Source organism: Zalophus californianus, chromosome 15 (genome assembly GCF_009762305.2).
Source record: "Zalophus californianus isolate mZalCal1 chromosome 15, mZalCal1.pri.v2, whole genome shotgun sequence".
Lineage (NCBI taxonomy): Eukaryota > Metazoa > Chordata > Mammalia > Carnivora > Otariidae > Zalophus > Zalophus californianus.
In genome coordinates, this window is record NC_045609.1 from 61,246,585 (window position 1) to 61,270,586 (window position 24,002).

Genomic DNA, 24,002 nt, shown 5'->3' on the forward strand with positions numbered 1-24,002 from the left:
GAGAGAGACACAGTGAGAGAGGGAACACAAGCAGGGGGAATGGGAGAGGGAGAAGCAGGCTTCTCGCAGAGCAGGGAGCCCGATGCGGGGCTCGATCCCAGGACCCTGGGATCATGACCTGAGCCAAAGGCAGATGCTTAATGACTGAGACACCCAGGTGCCCCTCGAATTCTCCCCTTGTGATCCAGTAGTTGTTTATCTTTTTTTTCTCAGCTTCTTTATTCTCCATCATTTGGTCTTCTATATCACTAATTTTCTCTTCTGCCTCATCTATCCTAGCAGTTAGATCCTCCGTTGTTGGTTTTTTTTTAAATGAGAGAACGCATTTATTAGCTCATGCAGCATACATGCACATGAGAGAAATTCAGTGATGAGTAACTCAAAGGGGTGGTCAGGACTTGTGCTTATACAGTATCTTCATGAAGAATGATAAACTTGTAGAACAGTAACAAGGATAAAGGCACAGGTTTTAGGCTTCCAAGTGCATCAAACTGTGGGCAGGTGAATACATTGGGGGAATCTAAGGGGGGTAAGGTTTGTTTGTGCAGATCCATCTCACTGCTGACTTTCTGTGTCAATGCTGTAAAACTACCCCAGGAGAGGGGATTTCTCAGAAGTATCTGCATTCAATCAGATAAGGGAAGCTCCAGGAAGGCATATTTTGGGGTGGCACATTTTGATCCCTATACTATTCACACAATAGAATTTGATTTATAGAATCTACACCCTAATAGCTTTGATCTCAATATAGTTTTGAAGTGTGTGCATGGTTCTTTGGTTAATCAGGGTTAATACACAATTTTTTTTAAAGATTTTACTTATTTATTTGAGAGAGACAGAATGAGAGAGAAGAGGGTCAGAGGGAGAAGCAGACTCCCTGCTGAGCAGGGAGCCCGATGTGGGACTCGATCCCGGGACTCCAGGATGATGACCTGAGCCGAAGGCAGTCGCTTCACCAACTGAGCCACCCAGGCGCCCTAATACACAATTTTTTAGTAGAGTTTAATAGTTTTGGGTGCCTTGTTTTCCCATTTCTTAGATATAATTCCCTACCTGTAGTGCCTATCAAAGGGGCAGGGCAACAAGGCCATGTTCCTACAAGGTGACCCCTTTCAGCCACAGCTGATTGTAGCGAGGGTGGATATTTGATCCAATGTCAACCATCTTTTACTTTTTCTTATTCTCTTGTCCCCCACGTTCAATAAGATATCATACCCTGTGGATTCTCTTTTCTCTGTCTCTATATGTTTTCTCTTTTCCATTGCTAATGAACTGATTTATGCTTTCATTGCTTCTTGCTTGAATTATTACAGGTTTCTTAATTAGTCTCAAGCTGAATTTTCCTAAGGCACTATTTTAATTATGTCATTCTCTCACTCAAAATACCTCTATGATTTCCTTATTGTCTACTGAATTTAGCATGAGGTCTTTTTCTAATCTGTTCTCCCATAACTCTTCTATCTGTGCACTCCTCTAGTCATAATGGGGGGGGTTGCTGTACTTCAGAATGAACGCTTACATTTCCACATATTCGTTCTTAACCCTTTTCTCCCCATTTATGCCTCTCCCTGTCTATACCCTCCAGCACACCCCTCACTATGTGGCTCACTCCCCAGGCACTTTTTTTTTTTTAAGATTTTATTTATTTGACAGATAGAGACATAGTGAGAGAGGGAACACAAGCAGGAGGAGCGGGAGAGGGAGCAGCAGGTTTCCCGCTAAGCAGGGAGCCTGATGTGGGGCTTGCTTGATCCCAGGACCCTGGGACTATGACCTGAGCCGAAAGCAGATGCTTAACAACTGAGCCACCCAGCCACTTTTTTTTTTTTTGAGTTTTAAATAAAGTTTTAAATAAAAAATGAATTCTACAGTGGAAAGTTCCCACAGCAATACTTATTATTAATTAGCATGTACTTTCATGGAGATGTTGTTTCATAATAATTTAAACTGTCAACTTAATCTGCCCCAAAAAATCGTTTCAACGAGTTTCGCAGTCCAGAAATTCTTGTCATTTGTTGTTTTCTACTTTTTCTTCTTTGTTGGTTCTCCTGGTTCTACTTTGCGCTTTTTAGAAGTATGCTCATCTTTTTCATCATCTGATTCCACTGTCTCCTCCCCTTCCGGTAGAAGCCTAGCTTTCTTAGCATTCTGTGGGGCATCATCACCATTGTCCTCATATATGTTAGACCATTTTATTGCCATATCCAGCTCTGGAGGGGGAGGTTTCTTCTCAGTAGTGTAGGTCTCCGGAGGTGGTACATAGTTTGACTTCCATATTTTGTTGGAGGCTCCTCAGGCGCCTTGACGACGTGCCTCTCCCAGTCTATCTGTTTGTTGAGCGGATTGTAGAGAAAGGCCGGGCGACTCACGCTCCGAAACAGTTCGTCGGGTCCCGGCAGCCGCTTCTCCGCCTTGTTCCCACAGCCGCCCGCCGACTTCGCAGGATCTGGGGTCCTGCGATTTGTTTCCTCCGGCTCGCTATTATCCTCCTCGCCCGACGAACCTGAGCTGCTGCTGCCGTAAGCCGCGAAATAGCTCAAGGGGTCCTTCTCCTCGGCCGCCATGACGGCTGCCCACCCAGCCACTTTTTTAGAACAGTGACTATTTCCACAGGGAAATGAACATGGTTGGAAGGTGGAAAGGTAAGAGTGGGGTTACAATTTGAAGTTAGGATATCTTATATCATCCCCTAATCTTATATCATACACTGATCATACCCTGCAGTCTCCCTGCACTCATCTTTCCTCTCCTCTGGCCTGAGCCTTGCACCATCATTGGTGCATTACAGATATTAGCTGAGTTGAATAATCTACTATCTCTAGGCTTCATAGGTCAGATTGTGTTTTTTACCTCTTCGTTTTCAAACAGCAGCTACATTGTTCACATCTGGATTTGTTTGGAGTCAAAAATTTAACTGACTCCCAAAAGATAAAGGTTTATAAAAACATAGAGAACAGTAAGTATTTACATGTTTTAATGCCTATAGCCAAACACATTTTATATAGCTGTTATTTCCTGATTTTTTTTATAGAATGTCAATGGTGAAACAGTAGATTCAAAAATTCTATAAGCATAAACAGATTATAAATATTTCTGGGAAAATTAATAGCAATATGAGCAGAAAACCATGAAATTCCTAACAAATAAACCCAGCAATGCCACTCTGCTAAATCACTACTGTTTTCAAGAGCCTCCATTTCTCATTGCATCTCATTAATAGCCTTTTTATGATTTCAACTTGCTTAAATATTAGTTCTTCTATTTCTCCAGAAAGGGATTCTCTAGTGTCTTGTATGCTTTTTTCAAGCCCAGCTAGTATCTTTATAATCGTTATTCTGAACTCTAGTTCTGACATCTTACTTGTGTCCATATTGATTAGGTCCCTGGCAGTCAGTACTGCCTCTTGTTCTCTTTTTTGAGGTGAATTTTTCTTTTTCTTTTTTTTTTTAAGATTTTATTTATTTATTTGACAGAGACAGAGATAGCGAGAGCAGGAACACAAGCAGGGGGAGTGGGAGAGGGAGAAGCAGGCTTCCCGCCGAGCAGGGAGCCCAATGTGGGACTTGATCCCAGGACCCTGGGATCATGACCTGAGCTGAAGGCAGACGCTTAACAGACTGAGCCACCCAGGAGTCCCTACAGAGCATTTTTTAAAAGATTTTATTTATTTGTTTGACAGAGAGAGAGAGCACAGCACAGGGAGAGGGAGAAGGAGAAGCGGAGGAAGAGGGAGAAGCAGACTCCCCACTGAGCAGGGGCCCGATTCAGGACTTGATCCCAGGACCCCAGGATCATGACCTGAGCTGAAGGCAGGCATTTAACATATTGAGCCACCCAAGCGCCCTAGAGCACTTTTATAATCATGGCTTTTATGTCCTTGTTTGTTCCATCACATTATTATTTCTGGATCTGTTTTTATTGGTTGATATTTTTCTTTTTTTTTTTAAACAAAGTTGTTGAGGCTTTATTTACCAGTAGCTTCTCTCTCTTCTTCCTGGCAGCTGCTCTGCCCTCTTCCACACTCTCAGATTCAGAAGAGGACTTCTCTGGCCTCATCAGTGGTAATCTTATGGGAGTAGGGGTCAGTGGAAAGAGCTGACACATATTAGTGTGCCTCCTCTGGGGCCTACAAGTCCAACCAGGCCAACCTTTCCTTCAGCAGATGTTCCAGAACTTGCCTCACTTACTTTGTCTCCCACTTAAGACTGGCTTTGATCTCCCTTATGGTGACATGGCCATCTTCCCTGCCAGCAGCAACACTTAGTGTGATCTCTGTTGAACTCAGAACAAACTGCTGAGGTAAGAGCTACCCACAGGGATGATGCTGAAGCCAGCGCCTTTAGTTACTTAATGGCCCTGATCAGATTATCTTGGCTGATATCCTAGGCAAATTTTCTTCTTCCTTTGAATAGCTATTGATATAGGTCCTCCAAAGTTCTCCAAAGAAGTTTCATTTGGACCTTTCTTATATCTTCCATTTCAGGGGAAATGGAAGGGCCAGGCACACTGTGATAATTTGTATCCCCAACATCTCAGACCAAAATCCTTTTTCAGAAGTCAGAGGATCCACACCAGTGGTGGCACACATGTCCTGGAACTGTACTTGGAACTTGAGGACTCTTCCGGATCTTCTGCTTGTGCTTGCTGGCAAATGGCCCCAAACTGGTCTTGAACACATTCAACTCTTTGACATCTGGGTCCGTGATACTCAGCCACGACAGTGCCTCGCTTCTTAAAGCTGGCCTTGGCATACTGACTGTATCCTTGCTCTCAGCCAGTGGGCCACCCTGCTGCCGGGACCCTGGGTTTCTGCATCCCTCGATCCACCACTGGCCTCTATTGACTGATTTTTATCCTGTTTATGGGTAATATTTTCTTGCTCTTTTTTGGATGTTTAGGTTTTTTTGAGTAAGACATTGTGAATTTTACATCATTGGTTGCTAGATTATGTTGTATTCTTTTAGATAATGTTGGATTTTTTCTGGTGTGCAGTTAAATTTCTTGGAATCAGTTGGATCCTTTTAAGGTTTGTATTTAAATTTTGTTAGAATAGATCTATAGTGATCTTTAAGGATTTTATTTATTCATTTGTCAGGGAGAGAGAGAGAAAACGCACGAGTAGGGGGAGCACAGGCAGAGGGAGAAGCAGGCTCCCCACTGAGCAGAGAGCCCAATACAGGACTCGATCCCAGGACCCTGGGATCATGAGCTGAAGGGAGGTGCTTAACCTGCTGAGCCACCCAGGTGCCCCTGGCTCTCAGTTCTATTCCATTGATGTATGTCTGTCCTTAGGCCAGTACTACATTCTCTGGATTATTATAACCTTTTTAAAAAAGATAGATTTATTTATTTATTTATTTATTTATTTATTTGACAGAGAGAGTACAAGCAGGGGGCGGGACAGGAAGAGGGAGAGGGAGAATAAGCAGGGCCTCCATTTTAACTGTTTTAAAGTGTAGAATTCAGTCACATTAATTATATTCACAATGTTCTGCCACCATCACTATTATCTATTTCCAAAATTTTTTTATAATCCCAAACAGAAACTACCCACTAAGCAATATTTTTCCATTCCTCTCACCCCGAAGCCCCTGATAACCCCCCACCTACTTTCCATCTCTGTGAATTTGCCTGTGTCAGATATTTCATATAAATGAAATCATACAATATTTTTCTTTTTATGTCTGACTTCTTTCACTTAGCATTATGTTTACAAGGCTTATCCATGTTACACCATGTATCAGAACTTCATTCTTTTCTATGGCTGATTAATATTCCATTGTATACATATACCACATTTTGTTTATCCATTCATCTGTTGAAGGACACTTTGGTTGTTTCAACCTTTGACTATTGTGAATAATACTACAGTGAACATTAGCATACATGTGTTCGTTTGAGTCCCTATTTTCAATTCTTCTGGATATATATATAAGAGTGAAATTTCTGGGTCATATAGTAATTGTATGTTTAACTTTTCCAGGAGCTCTAATGCAGACTTTTAAAAATATAGATTGAGGGTGTAGTAGTTCAGTCGATTAAGTGTTCCACTCTTGATTTCAGCTCAGGTCGTGATCTCAGGGTTGTGTGATCGAGCCCTGTGTAGGGCTCCACACTCAGCGTGGAGTCTGCTTGAGAGTCTCTCTCCCTCTGCCTCTGTCCCTTCCTGCACTCATGCTCTCTCTCAAAATAAATAAATATAATCTTTAAAATCTAGGGTGTCTGGGTGGCTCAGTCGGTTAAGTGTCTGCCTTTGGCTCAGGTCATGATCCCAGGGTCCTGGAATCAAGTCCTGTGTAGGGCTCCCTGCTCAGCAGAGAGTCTGCTTCTCCTTTTCCCTCTCCCCCTCCCCTTTGCTTGCTCTCGCTCTCTCTCTCTCAAATAAATAGAATCTTTAAGAAAATAAAAAAATAATAAAATCGGGGTGCCTGGGTGGCTCAGTTGGTTAAGTGACTGCCTTCAGCTAGGTCATGATCCCAGAGTCCCGTGATTGAGTCCCACATTGGGCTCCCTGCTCAGCGGGGAGTCTGCTTCTCCCTCTGACCCTCCCCCCTCTCATGCTCTCTCTCTCTCTCAAATAAATAAATAAAAATCTTTAAAAAATAATAAAATCTGTATCTATATAATATATAAAAATCTAAATCTACATATAGATTTTAAAGATTATAAATATATATTATATATAAATAATATATATGTATAAATTATAAATTATATGTTATATAAACATATATATTGATGTCATTTCCCTCCTTAAAACCTTGTAATGCTTCTCAATTTAAACTTATTATAAAGTTATAATAAGGGTGCCTGGGTGGCTTAGTTGGTTAAGTGTCTGCCTTTGGCTCTGGTCATGATCCCAGGGTCCTGGGATTGAGCCCCACATCAGGCTCTCTACTCAGCGGGAAGCCTGCTTCTCCCTCTCCCTCTGCCTGCCACTCCCCCTGCTTGTGCGCACACTCTCTCTCTCTCTGTCAAATAAATTAAAATTAAAAAATGAAAAAATAGTTAAAATGGTAGTTTTCATCTTTATATATTTTATCACAATTAAAAAAAAAGATTGCTTTGGCAGCTGTGAAGAAATCAGACAATAGGTAAGGTTACTGCAGGAGTCTAGGTTAAAGATGATGTTCTGTTTACCATTGTAGTTTCACTCTATCCTTCTCTGGAAGTCAACCTATATTGACTTATTTACTGGCTCCTAGGCCCTCAGGCTTCTGGTTGAACTTGGCTAATGTGCAGCACCAGCAAGAGATCAGAGGGTGGGAGGATCTCAATCTGCAGGGTTGCTGTGGGCACCTATGGCAATTGATAACAGGTCACAGCTCCTGTCAGGCAGCCCTCTCCACAAAGCTCTGTCTCTGTATTCTAGTAATGGCTCCCTTCCCCCATTCCTTCCTTCTAGGGGTAAAGTGGCCACCACCTGTATTTCCCTACACCAGTTTATTAGTTTAATAGTTCCCTTATTAAACTTTTCTAGAATTACCCAACTTGAGTGTGCTATTAGTTTCCTGCCTTAGACCCATTTGGATGTAGTGAACAGAGCAATGAATATATTTGGCAGTAGGAACCTTGAGGTTTCGATAGTTTGGATGGTGTGACAGACATGGTCCTGGCTCTCAGAAAAGTTCTGATAAATTGGGGGAGGCAGGATGACACAGTCTAGAAAAATAAAACAAAAGAAAACATGATTCAGGCTCATACCAGCTAGCAATAGTCCAGCTATGGACTCAGGTGCTAAGGTCGTTGGAACTAGCTACTCAATGCACTGATCCAGATAGTACTAATGAACTATTTCCCTATCTCAGGGACAAAACTGACATTTCTCCAAGCTCTCAGATATGCAGGGGAGAAACCAAAGGAGGTTGGTTTTTTTCCACAGAGGAATTAGAAAAGTGAGGTCTCAAGGAAGCAGTGGAAATTGAGGTTTGGAAAAGATCTATTCAACTGAGTGGAAGGTCAGCATGCAGACACTGGCTTTCAATGGCCCAGCCCACCCCATCAGACAATCTGGAGATGTTCAGGCCTTAGGGTTAATTACGTAATACACTGTTCCATCCACTAGTTGGCCTCCTGAGCCCATTCTGTCCCTGAAGCCATGTATAGGGCTAACTGGGGGCGACTTCTCTACCATAGACCCTACACGACTTCTACCCCTCCAACTATTTCCCCATTTTTCCTCTTTTCCCTGAATGTCTCTCATCTATCATGGCCCTTCCAGCTGCCGAAAGGCATACATTAGCCCTACATCCCTGCTAGGTGACCAACCATCTCAGATCAGGTTTTCCTGACTCATACTGGAAATCCTTTTTTTTTTTTATTTTTTTTTTATTTTTTTTTTTAAAGATTTTATTTATTCATTTGAGAGAGTGAGAATGAGAAAGAGAGAGAGCACATGAGAGGGGGGAGGGTCAGAGGGAGAAGCAGACTCTCTGCTGAGCAGGGAGTCCGATGCGGGACTCGATCCTGGGACTCCAGGATCATGACCTGAGCCGAAGGCAGTCGCTTAACCAACTGAGCCACCCAGGCGCCCCTCCTTTTTTTTTTTTTTAAAGATTTTATTTATTTATTTGACAGAGAGATAGCGAGAGCAGGAACACAAGCAGGGGGAGTGGGAGAGGGAGAAGTGGGCTTCCTGCCCAGCAGGGAGCCCGATGTGGGACTCGATGCCAGGACCCTGGGATCATGACCTGAGCCGAAGGCAGACGCTTAACGACTGAGCCACCCAGACGCCCTATACTGGAAATCCTTAATGTCTTGCCTGCCTTGCTTATTTCCCTTTGATTAAACATGGAGAATTCTGATTGGGGTGTAACTCCCACAACATGACCCTTAGATCTTGAGCCCCAGGACCTGTTCTCTGAGGCCTGCTAGTTGTTTCAGCTCAGCTTTCAGACCAAGGCCTTTTGTGGGCAAGTACAGCAAACTTTCTTTCTTATCACACCCACTTTACTCCCACAGGAAGCACTTACACATCCAACTTAGTCTCTGCCATGCTATAAGGATCCAGTCACCTTCAGAAATTCACAGCTTCTGGCTAGCTGTATAATCTCAGACACATTATTTAACTTCTGTATGTCTCAAGTTCTTAGCCCATGCCTGGTACATGGCAACACTCAGTAAATGTTAGTTGTTGTTGTTGTTGTTGTTATAATTGTATTTTTAAAATATCAGTATGTTCATATAACAGGTATGACCCACTTCAAATTTGAGTCTAAAAATAATCATGTTTCTCTCTTTAAAAAATTCTGAGTCTAAATTCAGTTTATTTTTAAAAGATTTTATTTATTTTATTTGAGAGAGAGAGAGAGAGAGAGTGTGTGTGTGTGTGCACGTGGGGGAGGGGCAGAGGAGAAGGAGAGAATCCCAAGCTGACTCCGCGCTAAGCACAGAGCCCCATGTGGGGCTCAATCCCATGACCCTGAGATCAGGACCAAGCCAAAACCAAGAGTCAGACACCCAACCGAGCCACCCAGACACACCTAAATTCAGTTATTTTTATACCTGTTTTATATTAGCTTTTCTTTTCTTTTCTTTTCTATTAAAGTAAGCTTTATGCCCAACTGGGGCTTGAACTCATGACCCTGAGATCAAGAGTTGCATGCTCTACCTTGTGAGCCAGCCAGGTGCCCCTATTTTAGCTATTTATTTCTTAAGTAGTACACCCAGAAAAAATTCCCAAAAATGTCAAAAGGCTCACCACGTCTCCTATTCACCCAGTTCACCTTCCCATAGACAGCTCTCTTAACAATTATAACAATATAACAATTATATCAAATAACAATGGATATAAAATATTTCCATCACCATGAAAACTTCCCTTTACCCCATTGCAATCAATCTCCTTACCTAACACTTAGCTCTATCCAACCACTGACCTGCTCTCTGCCACTGTGATTTTGTGAGGTTTTTTTAGAATTTCATATAAAGATTAGAGCAGAAATAAATGATATAGAAACTAAAAAAAAAAAAAAATAGAACAGGTTGGTGAAACCAGGAGCTGGCTCTTTGAAAAAAATCAAAATTGAGGGTTGCTGGAGGGGAGAAGGGTGGAGGGATGGGGTAACTGGGTGATGGACATTAAGGAGGGCATATGATGGGGCACCTGGGTGGCTCAGTTGTTAAGCGTCTGCCTTCGGCTCAGGTCATGGTCCCAGGGTCCTAGGATCGAGCCCCACAATGGGCTCCCTGCGCAGTGGGGAGCCTGCTTCTCCCTCTCCCACTCTCCCTACTTGTGCTTTCTCTCTCGTTGTGTCTCTCTCTGTCAAATAAATAAATAAAAATCTTAAAAAAAAAAAAAAGGAGGGCATGTGATGTATGAGCACTGGGTATTATATAAGACTGATGAATCACAGACCTATACCTCTGGAACCAATTCTACATTATATGCTAATTAATTCAATTTATTTATTTTTTTTAAGATTTTATTTATTTATTTGATAGAGAGACAGAGCGAGAGAGGGAACACAAGCAGGGGAGTGGGAGAGGGAGAAGCTGACTCCCAGCTGAGCAGGGAGCCTGATGCGGGGCTCGATCCCAGGACCCTGGGATCATGACATGAGCTGAAGGCAGATACTTAAAGACTGAGCCACCCAGGCACCCCTAATTAATTGAATTTAAATTAAAAAATGTATTTTTAAAAAGATTTTATCCATTTATTTGACACAGAGAGAGAGAGAGCACAAGCAGGGGGAGCAGCAGAGGGAGAAGGAGAAGCAGGGACCTGATCCCAGGACCCTGGGATCATGACCCGAGCCGAAGACAGACGCTCAACCAACTGAGCCACCCAGGCACCCAATAAAAAAATATTTTAAAAAATTGATAAACCGGGGCGCCTGGGTGGCTCAGATGGTTAGGCATCTGCCTTTGGCTCGGGTCATGGTCCCAGGGTCCTGGGATTGAGTCCTGCATCAGGCTCTCTGCTCGGTACAGAGCCTACTTCTCCCTCTCCCTCTGCCATTCCCTCCACTTGTGCTCTCTGGCTCTATCTCTTTGTCAAATAAATAAATAAAATCTTTTAAAAAATTGATAAACCTCTAACCAGACTTATCAAGAAAAAAGAGAAAGGACTCAAAGAAATAGAATTTGATATAAATGGCATCACAGTATGTAGTCTTTGTGTTTGACTTCTTTCACTTAGCTTAATGTTTTTCTTACTTTCTTTTTTAAGGTTGATGATGTCGACAGTAGGTGGATGTGAGACAGGTTGGGTCAGGGAGGCCCTTGAGAAGAAAGGCAAGTGCAGCGCACAAGACAGAGACAATCCTTAGCAGGACTGGTGAACAGATGACATGGCCAAAGCCAGGGCGGCTTCTCTCTAGCCACTTCCAACCTTCCTTTTAGTACCTACATCTGTTGGGGCTGCCCCATCTTGCATAGCCTCCTTCTGACCTGGGCTGGTGGCTTGGACAGCAGGGGTCACTATGGGCTCTTGGTGGAGCCATGGCCTCCGTGAATTCATTTGTCCAGTAACAGTTAACAAGTGAAGAACTGAGGGTTCTTCAAAGATGGCTCAGATACAGGCTTGCTCTCAAAAACTTTGAAACATAGTTTAGATTCTGAAGAACCTGTGGAGAGTTTAGATTTATATTTTCCTGGCCCCCAGCAACAACCTCTCCCTCTGCTAACTCCTTAACCAGTGTTTTTCAAATTACAAGATGCAGCCTATTAGTGGGTCATGATGGGCATTTTTTTAAAAGATTTTATTTATTTATTTGACAGAGGGAGAAAGACAGTGAGAGAGGGAACACAAGCAGGGGGAGTGGCAGAGGGAGAAGCAGGCTTCCCGCCAAGCAGAGAGCCCGATGCAGGGTTCGATCCCAGGACCCTGGGATCATGACCCGAGCCGAAGGCAGACGCCCAACAACTGAGCCACCCAGGTGCCCATGATGGGAATTTTTTTTTAAGTAATCTCCACCCCCAGTGTGGAACCCAATGCGGGGCTTGAACTTACGATCATGAGATCAAGACCTGAGCTGAGATCAAGAGTAGAATGCTTAACCAACTGAGCCACCCAGGCACCCCATGATGGGCATTTTTAAATAATGAAATACAGTGGAATAAAAATATCAGACACAACATGGAAAGGATGTGTATGTTTTGAAAGATGTTTCCAATACATGTGTGTGTGTGGAGTTACAACATAACATGTATTTCTCCTTGTGTGTCTCAATCAAAAAATTATGAAAGCCACTACCTTGTACATTGATATTTCCCCTGGGGTTGTAGCCTCTTCAATCTTCTGACTCTGAGCTTCTGACTTCTGAACATTAATAGTTCCCAAACTCTAATGAGCAAAAGAATCACCTGGGAAGCTTGTTGAAACTGTGGTTCCCAAGCCCCTACCTACCTCTAAATATATTCACAATCAGAAGGCTGGCATGAACCCAGGAGACTTCATTTTTTAAAAAAGAGATTTATTTATTTAAGAGAGAGAGCACAAGCAGGGTGAGCAGCAGGCAGAGGGAGAGGGAGAAGCAGACTCCCCACTGAGCAGTGACCCCCCCCCCCACAACTGATGCGGGCTCGATTCCAGGACCCTGGGTTCATGACCTGAGCCGAAGGCAGATGCTTAACCTACTGAGCCACCCAGGTGCCCCAGGAGACTTCATTTTTAACAAGCTGGAGATGACAGTGTGAATGGTTTATGGACCCCAGTTTGAAAGACCCTGCTTGACCTCTCCTTGGCCAATTTCATCCACAGCCAAGAGTTCAGCGGTATCCTCTCCCCTGAGAGTTGAAGGCAGTTTGACAGCCTGAGTTTTAGACAACTGGTTATTGGATCCTCTGATCTGGTGTTCCTTGCATTCACAGGGCTCAAACTGAACTCATCTCCCTCTCACCCCACTATTCAAATTTATTCCTCTTCCATTATTTCCCATCTTTGTGAGTGGATGCACTATATACCCTGTCAACCAAACCAAAATAAAGGAGAGAGAGGAATTAAAGATAGGCCCCCAGAGGTAAGCCTGAGCACAGGGTTGACTTCATGGGTGCATGACCTGTGCAACCACACAGGGCCCTGCACTTAGAAGTACCTTATGCTCGGTTTCATGTTCTGCTGTCACCATCTTGAGAGTCTTCATAATTTTTGAACAAAGAACCTTACATTTTTATTTGGCATTAAGCCTCACAAGTTACGTAGCCTGTCCTGCCTAGGAGCCTGGGAGCCTGGTGGGGACTTTAAATATAAATAGGGAAGTCAGTAAAAAGAACAGGTTAGGAAGAAAGTGAGCTGGCTTTCTACACCTGAATGTGAGCTATCTGTAACTCAGATCAGGCAGGTGGAGAGTCCAGTAGGAAGTTGGAAATATGAGCAAGAACAGAGAACAGAGGTCAAGATGGAAGATAAGTAGTTTGGAGTTAGCCAAATAGAAGTAACAGGTGAAATCATGAAAGAGAGTTAGCCAGGAAAGAGTATACACTGAGATGGAGTAAGTGACAGGGACAGGACTTTAAGAAACAATAGCATTAAAGAGGTGGGAAGTATGGGAAGAAGACCAGCAAAGGCACAGGAAGAAATATAGAAGCAAAACCAAGACAGTAAAAATACTGGGGAGAGATGACCTGACATGGACATGCAGGATCTGAGGGTACGGAAAGTAGAAGCAGAAAAGCCAATTTAGTGACAGAACACAGAAAAGAGAGATTCAACCCGAGAAATTTTAGTCACCTATTAGTTTTGAACATTTACTGATTACAAAAATAATTTTTAAATCACCCATATTCCACCATCCAAACTGTTAGCATTTTTGTTGTATTTCCTTCCAATGTTTGTTTTCAGCATAGTTTTCTTCCATATTTTTTCCTCTAAAGAAAGTTTACAAATATTCTATCTACAGTCTTTCATGTTTTTGCTCCACAAATCCTACATTTTTAAAATTCTACATTCTATCCAGAGCACTTCCTATGTCATTAAAAGCATTTTTCCCTGGATTCCAAAATCTTGTGACATCAATTTTAAAATATCATGAAAGAAAATTTAAAATACTTCTAATTTTTTTCCTATAATATCACCCACCCCATCAAATGATCTCACGTTTTAGTGTTTCTTTTCAACTTCAATCTTTAAAAACATCATCACTGGGGCACCTCAGTTAAGCGTCTGCCTTCGGCTCAGGTCATGATCCCAGGGTCCTGGGATCAAGCCCCGCATCGGGCTCCCTGCTAAATGGGAAGCCTGTTTCTCCCTCTCCCACTCCCCCTGCTTGTGTTCCTGCTCTCGCTATCTCTCTCTGTGAAATAAATAAATAAAATCTTTAAAAAAAGATAAAAACTAAGGTAACTGAGGTAATAGGATAGATACAGTCTTAAATATTGTTTTCTCTCACATTATTTTGCAAACATGGTTTCATGTTTCTCCATGTTCTGGTAGCTATAAGCTGTTTTATACTATTAAGTGTTTAATAATTTAATCACCTGCTGACGTGTTTCAGTACATACAGTTTTTTGTTTTGTTTTGTTTTGTTTTGTTTTGGCCTATATCACTGGGTTTTGCGTTTCTAGGTGAGGGATTGGGTCAAAGCATACCAGTTGGCTTTTGCTAAGTATTACCTAAGTGTGCTTCTAGAAGGGTTAAGTCAATTTACCTGGCCACCAGCCAGGTGTGGATGTATCTTTTCCCAGGGCTTTGACTGGCGTTGGGTATTTAATTTTTACTTGGTTTAATGGCTGTTAATTGGGACCATACTATGCATATAGTCTTTAATTTGCATTTCCATAATTACTGAGGAAGTTGAGTCTTTAAGATACATATATATTTACTGTTTGTATTTCCCCTAGATGCCTATTCAATTCAAAGCAACAGGCATATTCTGAGTGCCGTCTACGGGCCTAGTGCTGTGTGCTTCCCTCAAGGATGAGTGCCCTAACAAAAATGACCATTTGGGATAGGGTGAGGGAGCCAGGTAGTATAGAAAATATATAATTACTTTATTCCATTGGTGGAAGCACAATACCAGCAGGCAGTTCGGGCAAAGTCCTATGGGTGGAAGACAGAGAAAGAAGGGTTTGACTCTGTTTGAAGCAGGTTAGGCTTTTGCAGGTCAAGTGCTTTAGAGCTAAGGCCAAACAAAGAGTAAGATTTGTCCAGATGAGAAGATGTCTGGAGAGATAAAACAATGTGGAGAGAGGTAAAGGGGTTGAAAAACATGAAATATAGTATTTGTGTAATGGAGTTGTGACTTTCTAAAGCTAAAATGTGAAATGCTGGGATGCAGAGGGTTGATGGAACTCTTCCTGGAAAGGAAGAGTCAGGGCTAATCTCAGGATTCTGACCTTTGCCCTGAGAATTTCTTTTGTTCTTAAAGGGGAATGGCATGAGCTAACTTGTGTTTTAGGAAGATATTTCTGGAAGCTAATGACAGGTGGATCTGGAGACACTGGAGTCTATAAGATGAGCGTATCTATGTTTTAACCACTTATCAAGGGTCATAGATAGGACTAAGGGTAAGCTTTTTAGGTAGTATGCACATTAACTCTTTATCTTAAAACTGTTCCCATTTTATAGCCTTCCTTTACATTTTTTAAAAATTGTGGTAAGATATAGGTAACATAAAATGTACTACCTTAACTATTTTTAAGTGTGTAATTCAGTATTGTTAAGTACATTTCATATTGTTGTGCAACCAGTCACCAGATCGTGACTTTCCTTTTAAGTTAATTTAATTCAGTTGTATTAAAAAGAAATTGAAGGATGCCTGGGTGGCTCAGCTGGTTGAGCGTCTGCCTTCAGCTCAGGTCATGATCCCAGGGTCCTGGGATCAAGCCCTGCATTGGGCTCCTGCTCAGTGAGGAGTCTGCTTCTCCCTCTCACTCTCCCTCTGTGCTTTCTCTCTGTCAAGTAAATAAATAAAATCTTAAAAAAAAATTGAAATTTGTACAAATTTAACTTTTTTGGTAATAATTACTGATGGCTGCTTAACACTTTATATTGTGTAATGCTCTTTAACATATATGATCTCATTTGATCCTCATAAACATCCTTCTGAGGTAGATATTATCCCCGTTTTACAGATGAGAAAGCTGAGGCCAAGAGCCAAAAGACCAGACAAGCTTGGGGGTGTGTTTATCCTGGAGAAACGACGAGTGTCACCCAGATTTATAAGCTGAGGATTTCACCCATCCAATCAGTCATGCAGCAAATATTATCCAAGTACCTAGTATGTGCCCAGTTAGGAGAATGATGTTGAGCAAAATAGACATATTCCCTGCATTTATGAAGCTCAAGGACTAGTGGGGTAAACAGGCATTCATCAAGAAGTCATAAGGGGCGCCTGGCTGGCTCAGTCAGTGGAGCATGTGACTCTTGATCTTGGGGTTGTGAGTTCAAGTCCCACACTGGGTGTAAAGATTACTTAAAAATAAAATCTTTAGGGGCGCCTGGGTGGTTCAGTCAGTTAAACGTCAGACTCTTGTTTTCGGCTCAGATCAAGATCTCAGGGTCCTGGGATCAAGCTCCCTATCTGGCTCCGTGCTCAGAGGGGAGTTTGCTTGAGATTCTCTCTCTCTCCTTCTTCCCCTCCCCCTGCCCCTGCTTGTATGTGCACATGTGGGCATGCTTTCTCTCTCAAATAAATAAATAAATCTTAAAAAAAAAAAATAGGAGCAGGGCACCTGAATGGCTCAGTCAGTTAAGCATCTGCCTTCAGCTCAGGTTATGATCTCAGAGTTCTGGGATAGAGCTCTGGGCATGTTCTCTGCTCAGCAGGGAGTCTGCTTCTCCCTCTCACTCTCTGTGCTCTCTCTCTCTCTCTCTCTCTCAAATAAATAAATAAAATTTAAAAAAAAATAGGGGCGCCTGGGTGGCTCAGTTAAGTGTCTGCCTTCGGCTCAGTTCATGATCCTGGGGTCCTGGGATGGAGCCTGCATTGGGGTTCCCTGCTCAGTGGGGAGTCTGCTTCTCTCTCTCCCTCTGCCCTTCCCCCTGCTCCTGCGTGCTTTCTCTCAAATAAATAAATAAAATCTTAAAAAAAAATAAATACCACTTCTTCTGAAAAACCTTTAAAAAATAAAGTAAAATCTTTAAACTTCACAGGGAAAGACAATGTAAAATATCTTCGTTTGAGAGCAGCTCAGGACCACGTATACTTATGCTATATGCATTTGTAAACCTTCCAAAATGATTCACCCTGACATTTCCATGTGTCTGTCTAATCCACAATATCCTTTCCTTGACATTATATGATTTGTATACTGACCCCCAACCTTGTGAGGTAAGCAGGCAAGTGTGACTGTCTATATTTTACTGATGAAAAATTCAAGTCTCAAAGAGGTTAGATAACTTGACTAAAACCACATGACTAGTTAATGGTGAAGCTGGGATTTGAATCCAGGTCTTGTAACACCTAGATTGTTATTCTTGTAGTATTCATTCTTCCATCTATTCATTTCTTCATCAAATACGCACTGATCATCTTCTGAGTGTCAGCCTACATAGGGAGCGGTCAAGAGCCACTGAAGGGTTTGAAGCAGGAAAGCAGCATGATCCAATTTAGTTTTTTTTTAAAGATTTTATTTATTGGGGCGCCTGGGTGGCTCAGTCATTAGGTGTCTGCCTTTGGCTCAGGTCATGGTCCCAGCGTCCTGGGATCGAGCCCCACATCAGGCTCCCTCCTCAGCGGGGAGCCTGCTTCTCCCTCTCCAGCTCCCTGTGCTTGTGTTCCCTCTCACTCTCTCTCTGTCAAATAAATAAATAAAATCTTTTTTAAAAATTAAAAAAATAGGGCGCCTGGGTGGCTCAGTTGGTTAAGCGACTGCCTTCGGCTCAGGTCATGATCCTGGAGTCCCGGGATCGAGTCCCGCATCGGGCTCCCTGCTCAGCAGGGAGTCTGCTTCTCCCTCTGACCCTCTTCCTTCTCGTGCTTTCTATCTCTCATTCTCTCTCTCAAATAAATAAATAAAATCTTTAAAAAAATTAAAAAAATAAAGATTTCATTTATTAGAGAGCATGAGGAGAGCATGAGCAGGGGGAGGGGCAGAGGGATAGGGAGAAGCAGGCTCCCCGCTGAGCAGGGAAGCCCTACACAGGGCTGGATTCCAGGCCAGGACCCTGGGATCATGACCTGAGCCAAAGGCAGATACTTAACGAACTAAGCCACCCAGGTGCCCCTCCAATTTAGGTTTTAGATGAGAGGGCAATGATGGTTTCCATAATATGGTCTGGGACCACCTACTGGGTCTGAATCTCTGGGATTGGGGCTCAGGAATGTCACCATCAGCCAGGTTTGGGAATTCCTTTCCAATTCTAATGCAATGAGGAGAGAGGAGCACTGTATTAGAGAAGGAGGTGGTGCAAACAGTTAACATGACTAAGGTTGTGGCTGTAGTGAGAGCCAACCAGGTAAGAAGTGATGAAGTACAGGGACAAAGTGATACATTTGAGGATCATTAGAAAGCATGGGCAGGACAGTGGCTGAGGTTCAAAGAACTAGAGCTGGGATTCCTGCCTGGGGCCTCATGCTCTGGAGCCTGTGCACTTTATTGCACATAGACTTTTATAACCATGTCCCGATTTTAAATATTTATATTTACATCTCTTGGCCCTTGTTTTGCAGATCTCCATCTTATTTCAAACTGTCTTCAAGTCTTGTATTTCTCCCTCACTTTCATAAAGCCTAGGAGAGACATTAGGGACAGACAAGTAAGGCCTTACAAGCTTTAAAATATTTATTTCTTTGGGGCTGGGTGCCTAGGCAAGGAAAAAATAGATTTGATTAGACAAGCACAAACTCTGGGAAAGAATAGTAAGATACTGGGGAGATGCATCTCCCCTTCTATAAACCATAGAAGGCCTCCAGAAAACCTGAAGACAATAATCCCAGAAGCCCAGAGGGTGACCGTATTTCCTCTCCAAGGTTATTACTGGGTTTCAAGCTGGAGCAGTTCAAGAATTCATAAAGTGTAAAGAATCCACAACAGCTTCAACTACCATCTCCCCAAACATCAACATCAACAACCTTGACAATAAAATTTTTAAAATTCGGGGCACCTGGGTGGCTCAGTTGGTTAAGCATCTGTCTGCCTTCGACTCAGGTCATGATCTCCGGGTCCTCGGATGGAGCCCCGCATCAGGCTTCCTGCTTATTAGGGCATCAGCGTCTCTCTCTCTCCCTCTGCTCCTCCCCACTGTTCATTCTCTCTCTCAAATAATCTTTTTTTAAAAAAGATTTTATTTGACACAGAAAGACACAGCAAGAGAGGGAACACAAGCAGGGGGAGTGGGAGAGAGAGAAGCAGGCTTCCCCTTTAACAGCGAGCGTGATGTGGGGCTCGATCCCAGGACCCTGGGATCATGACCCAAGCCGAAGGCAGACGCTTAACGACTGAGCCACCCAGGCGCCCCAATAAATAAAATCTTTAAAAATACATTAAAAGGGGTGCCTGGGTGGCTCAGTTGGTTAGCGACTGCCTCCGGCTCAGGTCATAATCCTGGAGTCCTGGGATCGAGTCCCTCATCGGGCTCCCTGCTCGGCAGGGAGTCTGCTTCTCCCTCTGACCCTACCCCCTCTCATGTGCTCTCTCTCATTCTCTCTCTTTCAAACAAATAAAATCTTTAAAAAAAAATAAAAATATATTAAAAGTAGTCTCCTTCCCACCCGCAACCACAGACCTGAAGAGGGCAGATGGGACTGTGGGGGATTCGTCTGCATCCGGGGTCTGGGTTTCCCAGGGTCTCGGGGAGGCGAGAAACTGACACCCGAATTTCTGAATGCAGGCATCAGAGGCTGAGGACACCTCCACTCTCTCCTCACTGCCAGGTAGCTCAGGATTAAAGCGCACTGAGGCAAAGGCTATGGTTGGCAGTACAGGGGCTTAGCCAAGCAGGTGGGCGGGAATGGAGGTGTGGGAGAAAAGGCTGGGAAAGTGGGTGTGGTGGGATCCTACCACTGGCATTTGGGTTGGGGTGTGAGAAGCACCTGGGGGAGGTGCCCTGGAGGATGACCAATCAGAGAGCGGGTTGCGGCCCAGGGGCAGGACAGGGGTGTATCTTGGTCGAGATTGGATAACGGTCTGGAGCTGGGAGGGGCCGCGCACCGCCCGGGCCCGCGGCTCTGCAAATTTATGTTCAGAATCCCCCGCGGCGCCGGCGGTGGAAGTCGTCTCACTGTGGCGCACTTGCGGGAATCTGACGCTCCTCGCTTGCCGCGGAGTTCCTTGCCTGGGAGTTCCGCGTGCGTTTCGTCCTGCCCCAAAGTTCGCTCCATCCTGGTGCCCCAACCTCTTGCCCAGCTTCTCAAGCTCCGGACCTCGACGTCTGCAGAACGAAATGGTCACAGCCATGAATGCCTCGGACGAAATAGAGCAGATATTGCAGCCTTACAACTTCGAGCTGTTCCGGGACATGAGGCCCCTTTTGGAGGAGTACTGGTGAGACCTGGGGAAGGCGAAGGGCCGTGCCAGGGTCCTGACCTTGATGACTGCTATAGGGGGTGGGGTGGTGGGGAGGGGAGGAGACACTGGATGCCTGCAATGATTTTCTTAAAGAGCAAAGGTATTGGGCTCCTCTACTGGCTCCATATCCCTGTTGTCCAAGGTGCAGTTAGCGTGGCATCTCAGAGATTAGATGCGGAGGAAAGAAAGAAAGAATGAGAGAGAAAGAAAGAGAGAAAGAAAGAAAGCGAGAGAGAGAAAGAAAGAGAAAGAAAGAGAGAAAGAAAAAGAAAAGAAAGAAAGAAAGGAAAGAAAGAAAAAAAAAAGAAAGAAAGAAAGAAAGGAGACAGGAAGGAAGGAAGGGAGAAAGGAAGAAAATGGGTTGAGGAAAGTAGGAGACAGAAACCCAGAGGAAAGAGTATAGTGAGAAATGATCTCTGAGGAAGGGGTTGATCTGAACTCCTACTCCCACCCACCTTATAGACGACTCTCCTCTGTCCTTTGTGGTGGTGTGTGCAGGCGTGAGGGCATAGTGCTGGTCCCAGGGACAGTCTGCCTTCACAATTATCACACTATTCCCCAAATGCTCCATTGTCCCTGCTGTGGAGAAGGAGACACAGTCAGGGAGCTCTTTCAAGATTACCCCCAGGCTCTGACTTTGCCCTAAAGTTCCTCAGAGGTGTTTGTGGGCTGACTTTGTGCTCCAGCCAATTTGCCATAACCCAACCAGGCAGAAACTATTGCCACATTCTTCTTATACCAGACCTCTGGGTTGGTTCGAGGCATGGACACAGCAGCTGTCAGCCACTCAATTCCATTGAGAGCAATAATCACAGAAACCTTGAACACAGCCCCTGCCTTGTGCTAGGTACTTTATATACCTTAACACTGTCAGGCGAGGAGTGTTATTTCTCCTTTATGATAAGGAAACTGAGGCTCAGAGAACTAAGTAGTTTTTTCCCAATGTCACACAGCTAGTAAGTGGCAGAGCTGGGACTCCAACCCAGAGCACTCACCTTGAGAGACCAGTGGGCATTCCTGTAACCAGCACCCACCCATAAGACCATCCCCTCTGCCTTCTGCCTGCCAGGGCAACCTCATTCCTCATAGCTCTGGTCTACCTGCTACTCATCTTTGTGGGGCAGAACTACATGAAGGCACGGAAGGGCTTCAACCTGCAGGGGCCTCTGATCCTTTGGTCCTTCTGCCTTGCACTCTTCAGGTAAGACCCCCCTACCCCCAATCTCCACTCCCTGCCTATCCTGTAGACCCTAGACCCTCATTCTATCACTAAAACCTTTCTGGAAACCCCAAGTGAGTCAATGCCCCAAGTTGCCCTCTAACTCTTTCCCTAGCCCATTCACTCAGCTCCAGCTCCCTCCCCGGCTTCCATCCTCCTCCCACATTACCCTATTTACTTTCTTCCCCAGGCCCCATACAGGCAGCCTCTGCTCTCTCTCGTGAGTCCTCTTGTGCTCATGGAGTCTGTGTACTTTTAACAATTTTCTCTAGCCTCTAATGCTCTCAGAATCTAACACCCTCTCCCCCCACTCCCCCAAAAAAACACCCTTTCCCAAGACCTTCCAATAACTTCTGTAGCCCCTCCTTCCCAGATTTCATCCCCCAAACTCCCTCTGTCTCCCCAATCCTGTTGCCCATCCCCTCCCGTGTTCCTACCCATCCCAAGAACCCTAGTCCCTAACTCAGTTTTCAATCCCATCCTCCAGCATCCCCTGGCCCTTCCCCAGCCTTCATATCCTCTAGATTACTGGTTGGATCCTGGGCCCAAGATCTCAGAAGCTGTGACTCATTCTGCTGGAAGGGGGAAGTGGTGGAGCTTGGGACAGTGACCCGCCAGGCCACAGGGGAAGGGTGAATTGGTGCCTGGGGATGACCCTTACACCCTTTTCCTCTATCCCACTTCAGTATCCTGGGGGCACTGAGGACATGGGGCCATATGGCTACCCTGCTACTTAAGGGGGACCTAAAGCAAACTGTGTGCTTCTCCACCTTCGCCACCACTCCCATAATCAGATTCTGGTCCTGCCTCTTTGTTCTCAGCAAGATCATTGAACTTGGTGAGTGGCACGTCTTTGTCTCTCTGGTGCCCAGTCAACTGCATCCCTCCTCAGGGGCCCCCCTACAACCCCCATCACATGGAGAGTCCCTTCCCCACCCCTGGGTCCTAACACCTCTTACCCAAGCCCCTCTTTAAATTATTTGCCACAAAGACCCTTCTCCATGCCCTGAGAATTCCCCCTATGTCCCTATATCCATCATGGAGGGTGGTGCCAACACTGGTATGCCAGCTATGACTCCCCATCTCCCAGGAGACACAGCCTTCATCATCCTGCGTAAGCGGCCACTCATCTTTGTGCACTGGTACCACCACAGCACAGTGCTAGTGTACACGAGCTTTGGATACAAGAACAAGGTGTCTGCAGGCGGCTGGTTCATGACCATGAACTTCGGTGTGCATGCCATCATGTACGTCTACTACACTCTGAGAGCTGCCAAAGTCAAGTCCCCCAAGTGGTTACCCATGCTCATCACCAGCCTGCAGATCCTGCAGATGTTTATGGGAACCGTTGTTGGCATCCTAACTTACATCTGGAGACAGGAACAGGGATGCCACACCACAATGGAGCACTTCTTCTGGTCCCTTGTCTTGTATACGACCTATTTCATCCTCTTTGCCCATTTCTTCCACCAAACCTACATAGTGCCCAAAGTCAAAGCCAAGACCAAGAGTCAGTGAAGGGTTGGAGAAAAAGGAACCCCAGGCTCTCTCCCTGCCAAGGCACCAAAGGGTTGAGCTTAGGTTTGGGAGAATAATTAGGACGCCTTCCCTGCATGGTTTTTCCCATGGGATCTGTGCCCCAAGGTGGCAGGAAGTTATGTCAGACAAGAAGTGTCAGCCGTGGGTGGGTTGTAATCTAGTACTTTGATGTTTCTGTTTTTAATGTGAAGGCCAAGCAAGCCCTGGCTGGGATGGGGGTAGAACTGAGGAGGATTTCCAGAGCTGAATTTATATTTCTATCCAGAAATCTTCTTGCTCCATTTTTAAATTAAAGATTTCAACAAGTCTTTTTTGGGGGTTTTGAGAGTTGGGGGAAGAGGACTGCTGTGATGGGAGAGGGCTGCTGGCAGCGGGATGGTTGGTCACTGAGTGAGAAGCCTAAGGAGGTGTGAAGGTGTGTGGAAAGATGAGAGGCACACACACACTCAATAAGAATTCTAGGCCTGGTAGGCACTTAATAAATGTCTGTTACAGACCAGAATTTTATTGCTATTAGAGACCCAAGCCCCTCATAGGAACAGTGAAAAACAGGTGCAGAAAGGCGGTGTAACTTATCTAAGGTCATAGTCTTCCTAAGTTGCAGAATTGACACCGGCAAACAAGCGTTCCAGACCAGAACTTCCTGTTATCCTCCATGAGACCACGAGGTGGCGCCGCAGCACCAGCTTTGGCCAACGCCAGCCAAGTAGCTAGTCCCTAAGCCACACCTACATACTCGCACGCAGGTTCCCCCCCCCCCGCCAGGAATCCCCCAGTTGCCCCATCCCGGTGTTGGGAGCTGAGAGGGGACTGAAGCCCTAGAATCCCGGGCCCTCACTTCTTTCCTGTACAC

At 44.6% G+C, this 24,002-nt stretch overlaps 2 protein-coding genes and 1 pseudogene across 2 annotated transcripts; 1 reads left to right on the forward strand and 2 right to left on the reverse strand.

Annotated features, from left to right (window-relative positions):
• Nucleotides 1-1,947: 1,947 nt before the first annotated feature.
• LOC113923467 (UPF0690 protein C1orf52-like) lies at nucleotides 1,948-2,590 on the reverse strand. Its single transcript, XM_035724254.1, is given in 2 exon segments — nucleotides 1,948-2,282; nucleotides 2,285-2,590. Coding segments are annotated over 2 exon segments (540 nt in total). The 5' UTR covers nucleotides 2,565-2,590; the 3' UTR covers nucleotides 1,948-2,022.
• On the forward strand, nucleotides 2,567-23,836 carry ELOVL3 (ELOVL fatty acid elongase 3). The gene is made up of 5 exons (XM_027596247.1): nucleotides 2,567-2,642; nucleotides 20,230-20,367; nucleotides 21,461-21,592; nucleotides 22,297-22,448; nucleotides 22,701-23,836. Exons 2-5 carry the CDS (start codon nucleotides 20,267-20,269, stop codon nucleotides 23,126-23,128), a joined length of 813 nt encoding a protein of 270 aa, XP_027452048.1. The 5' UTR covers nucleotides 2,567-2,642; nucleotides 20,230-20,266; the 3' UTR covers nucleotides 23,129-23,836.
• LOC113920267 lies at nucleotides 4,031-4,821 on the reverse strand (annotated as a pseudogene).
• Nucleotides 23,837-24,002: the final 166 nt, after the last annotated feature.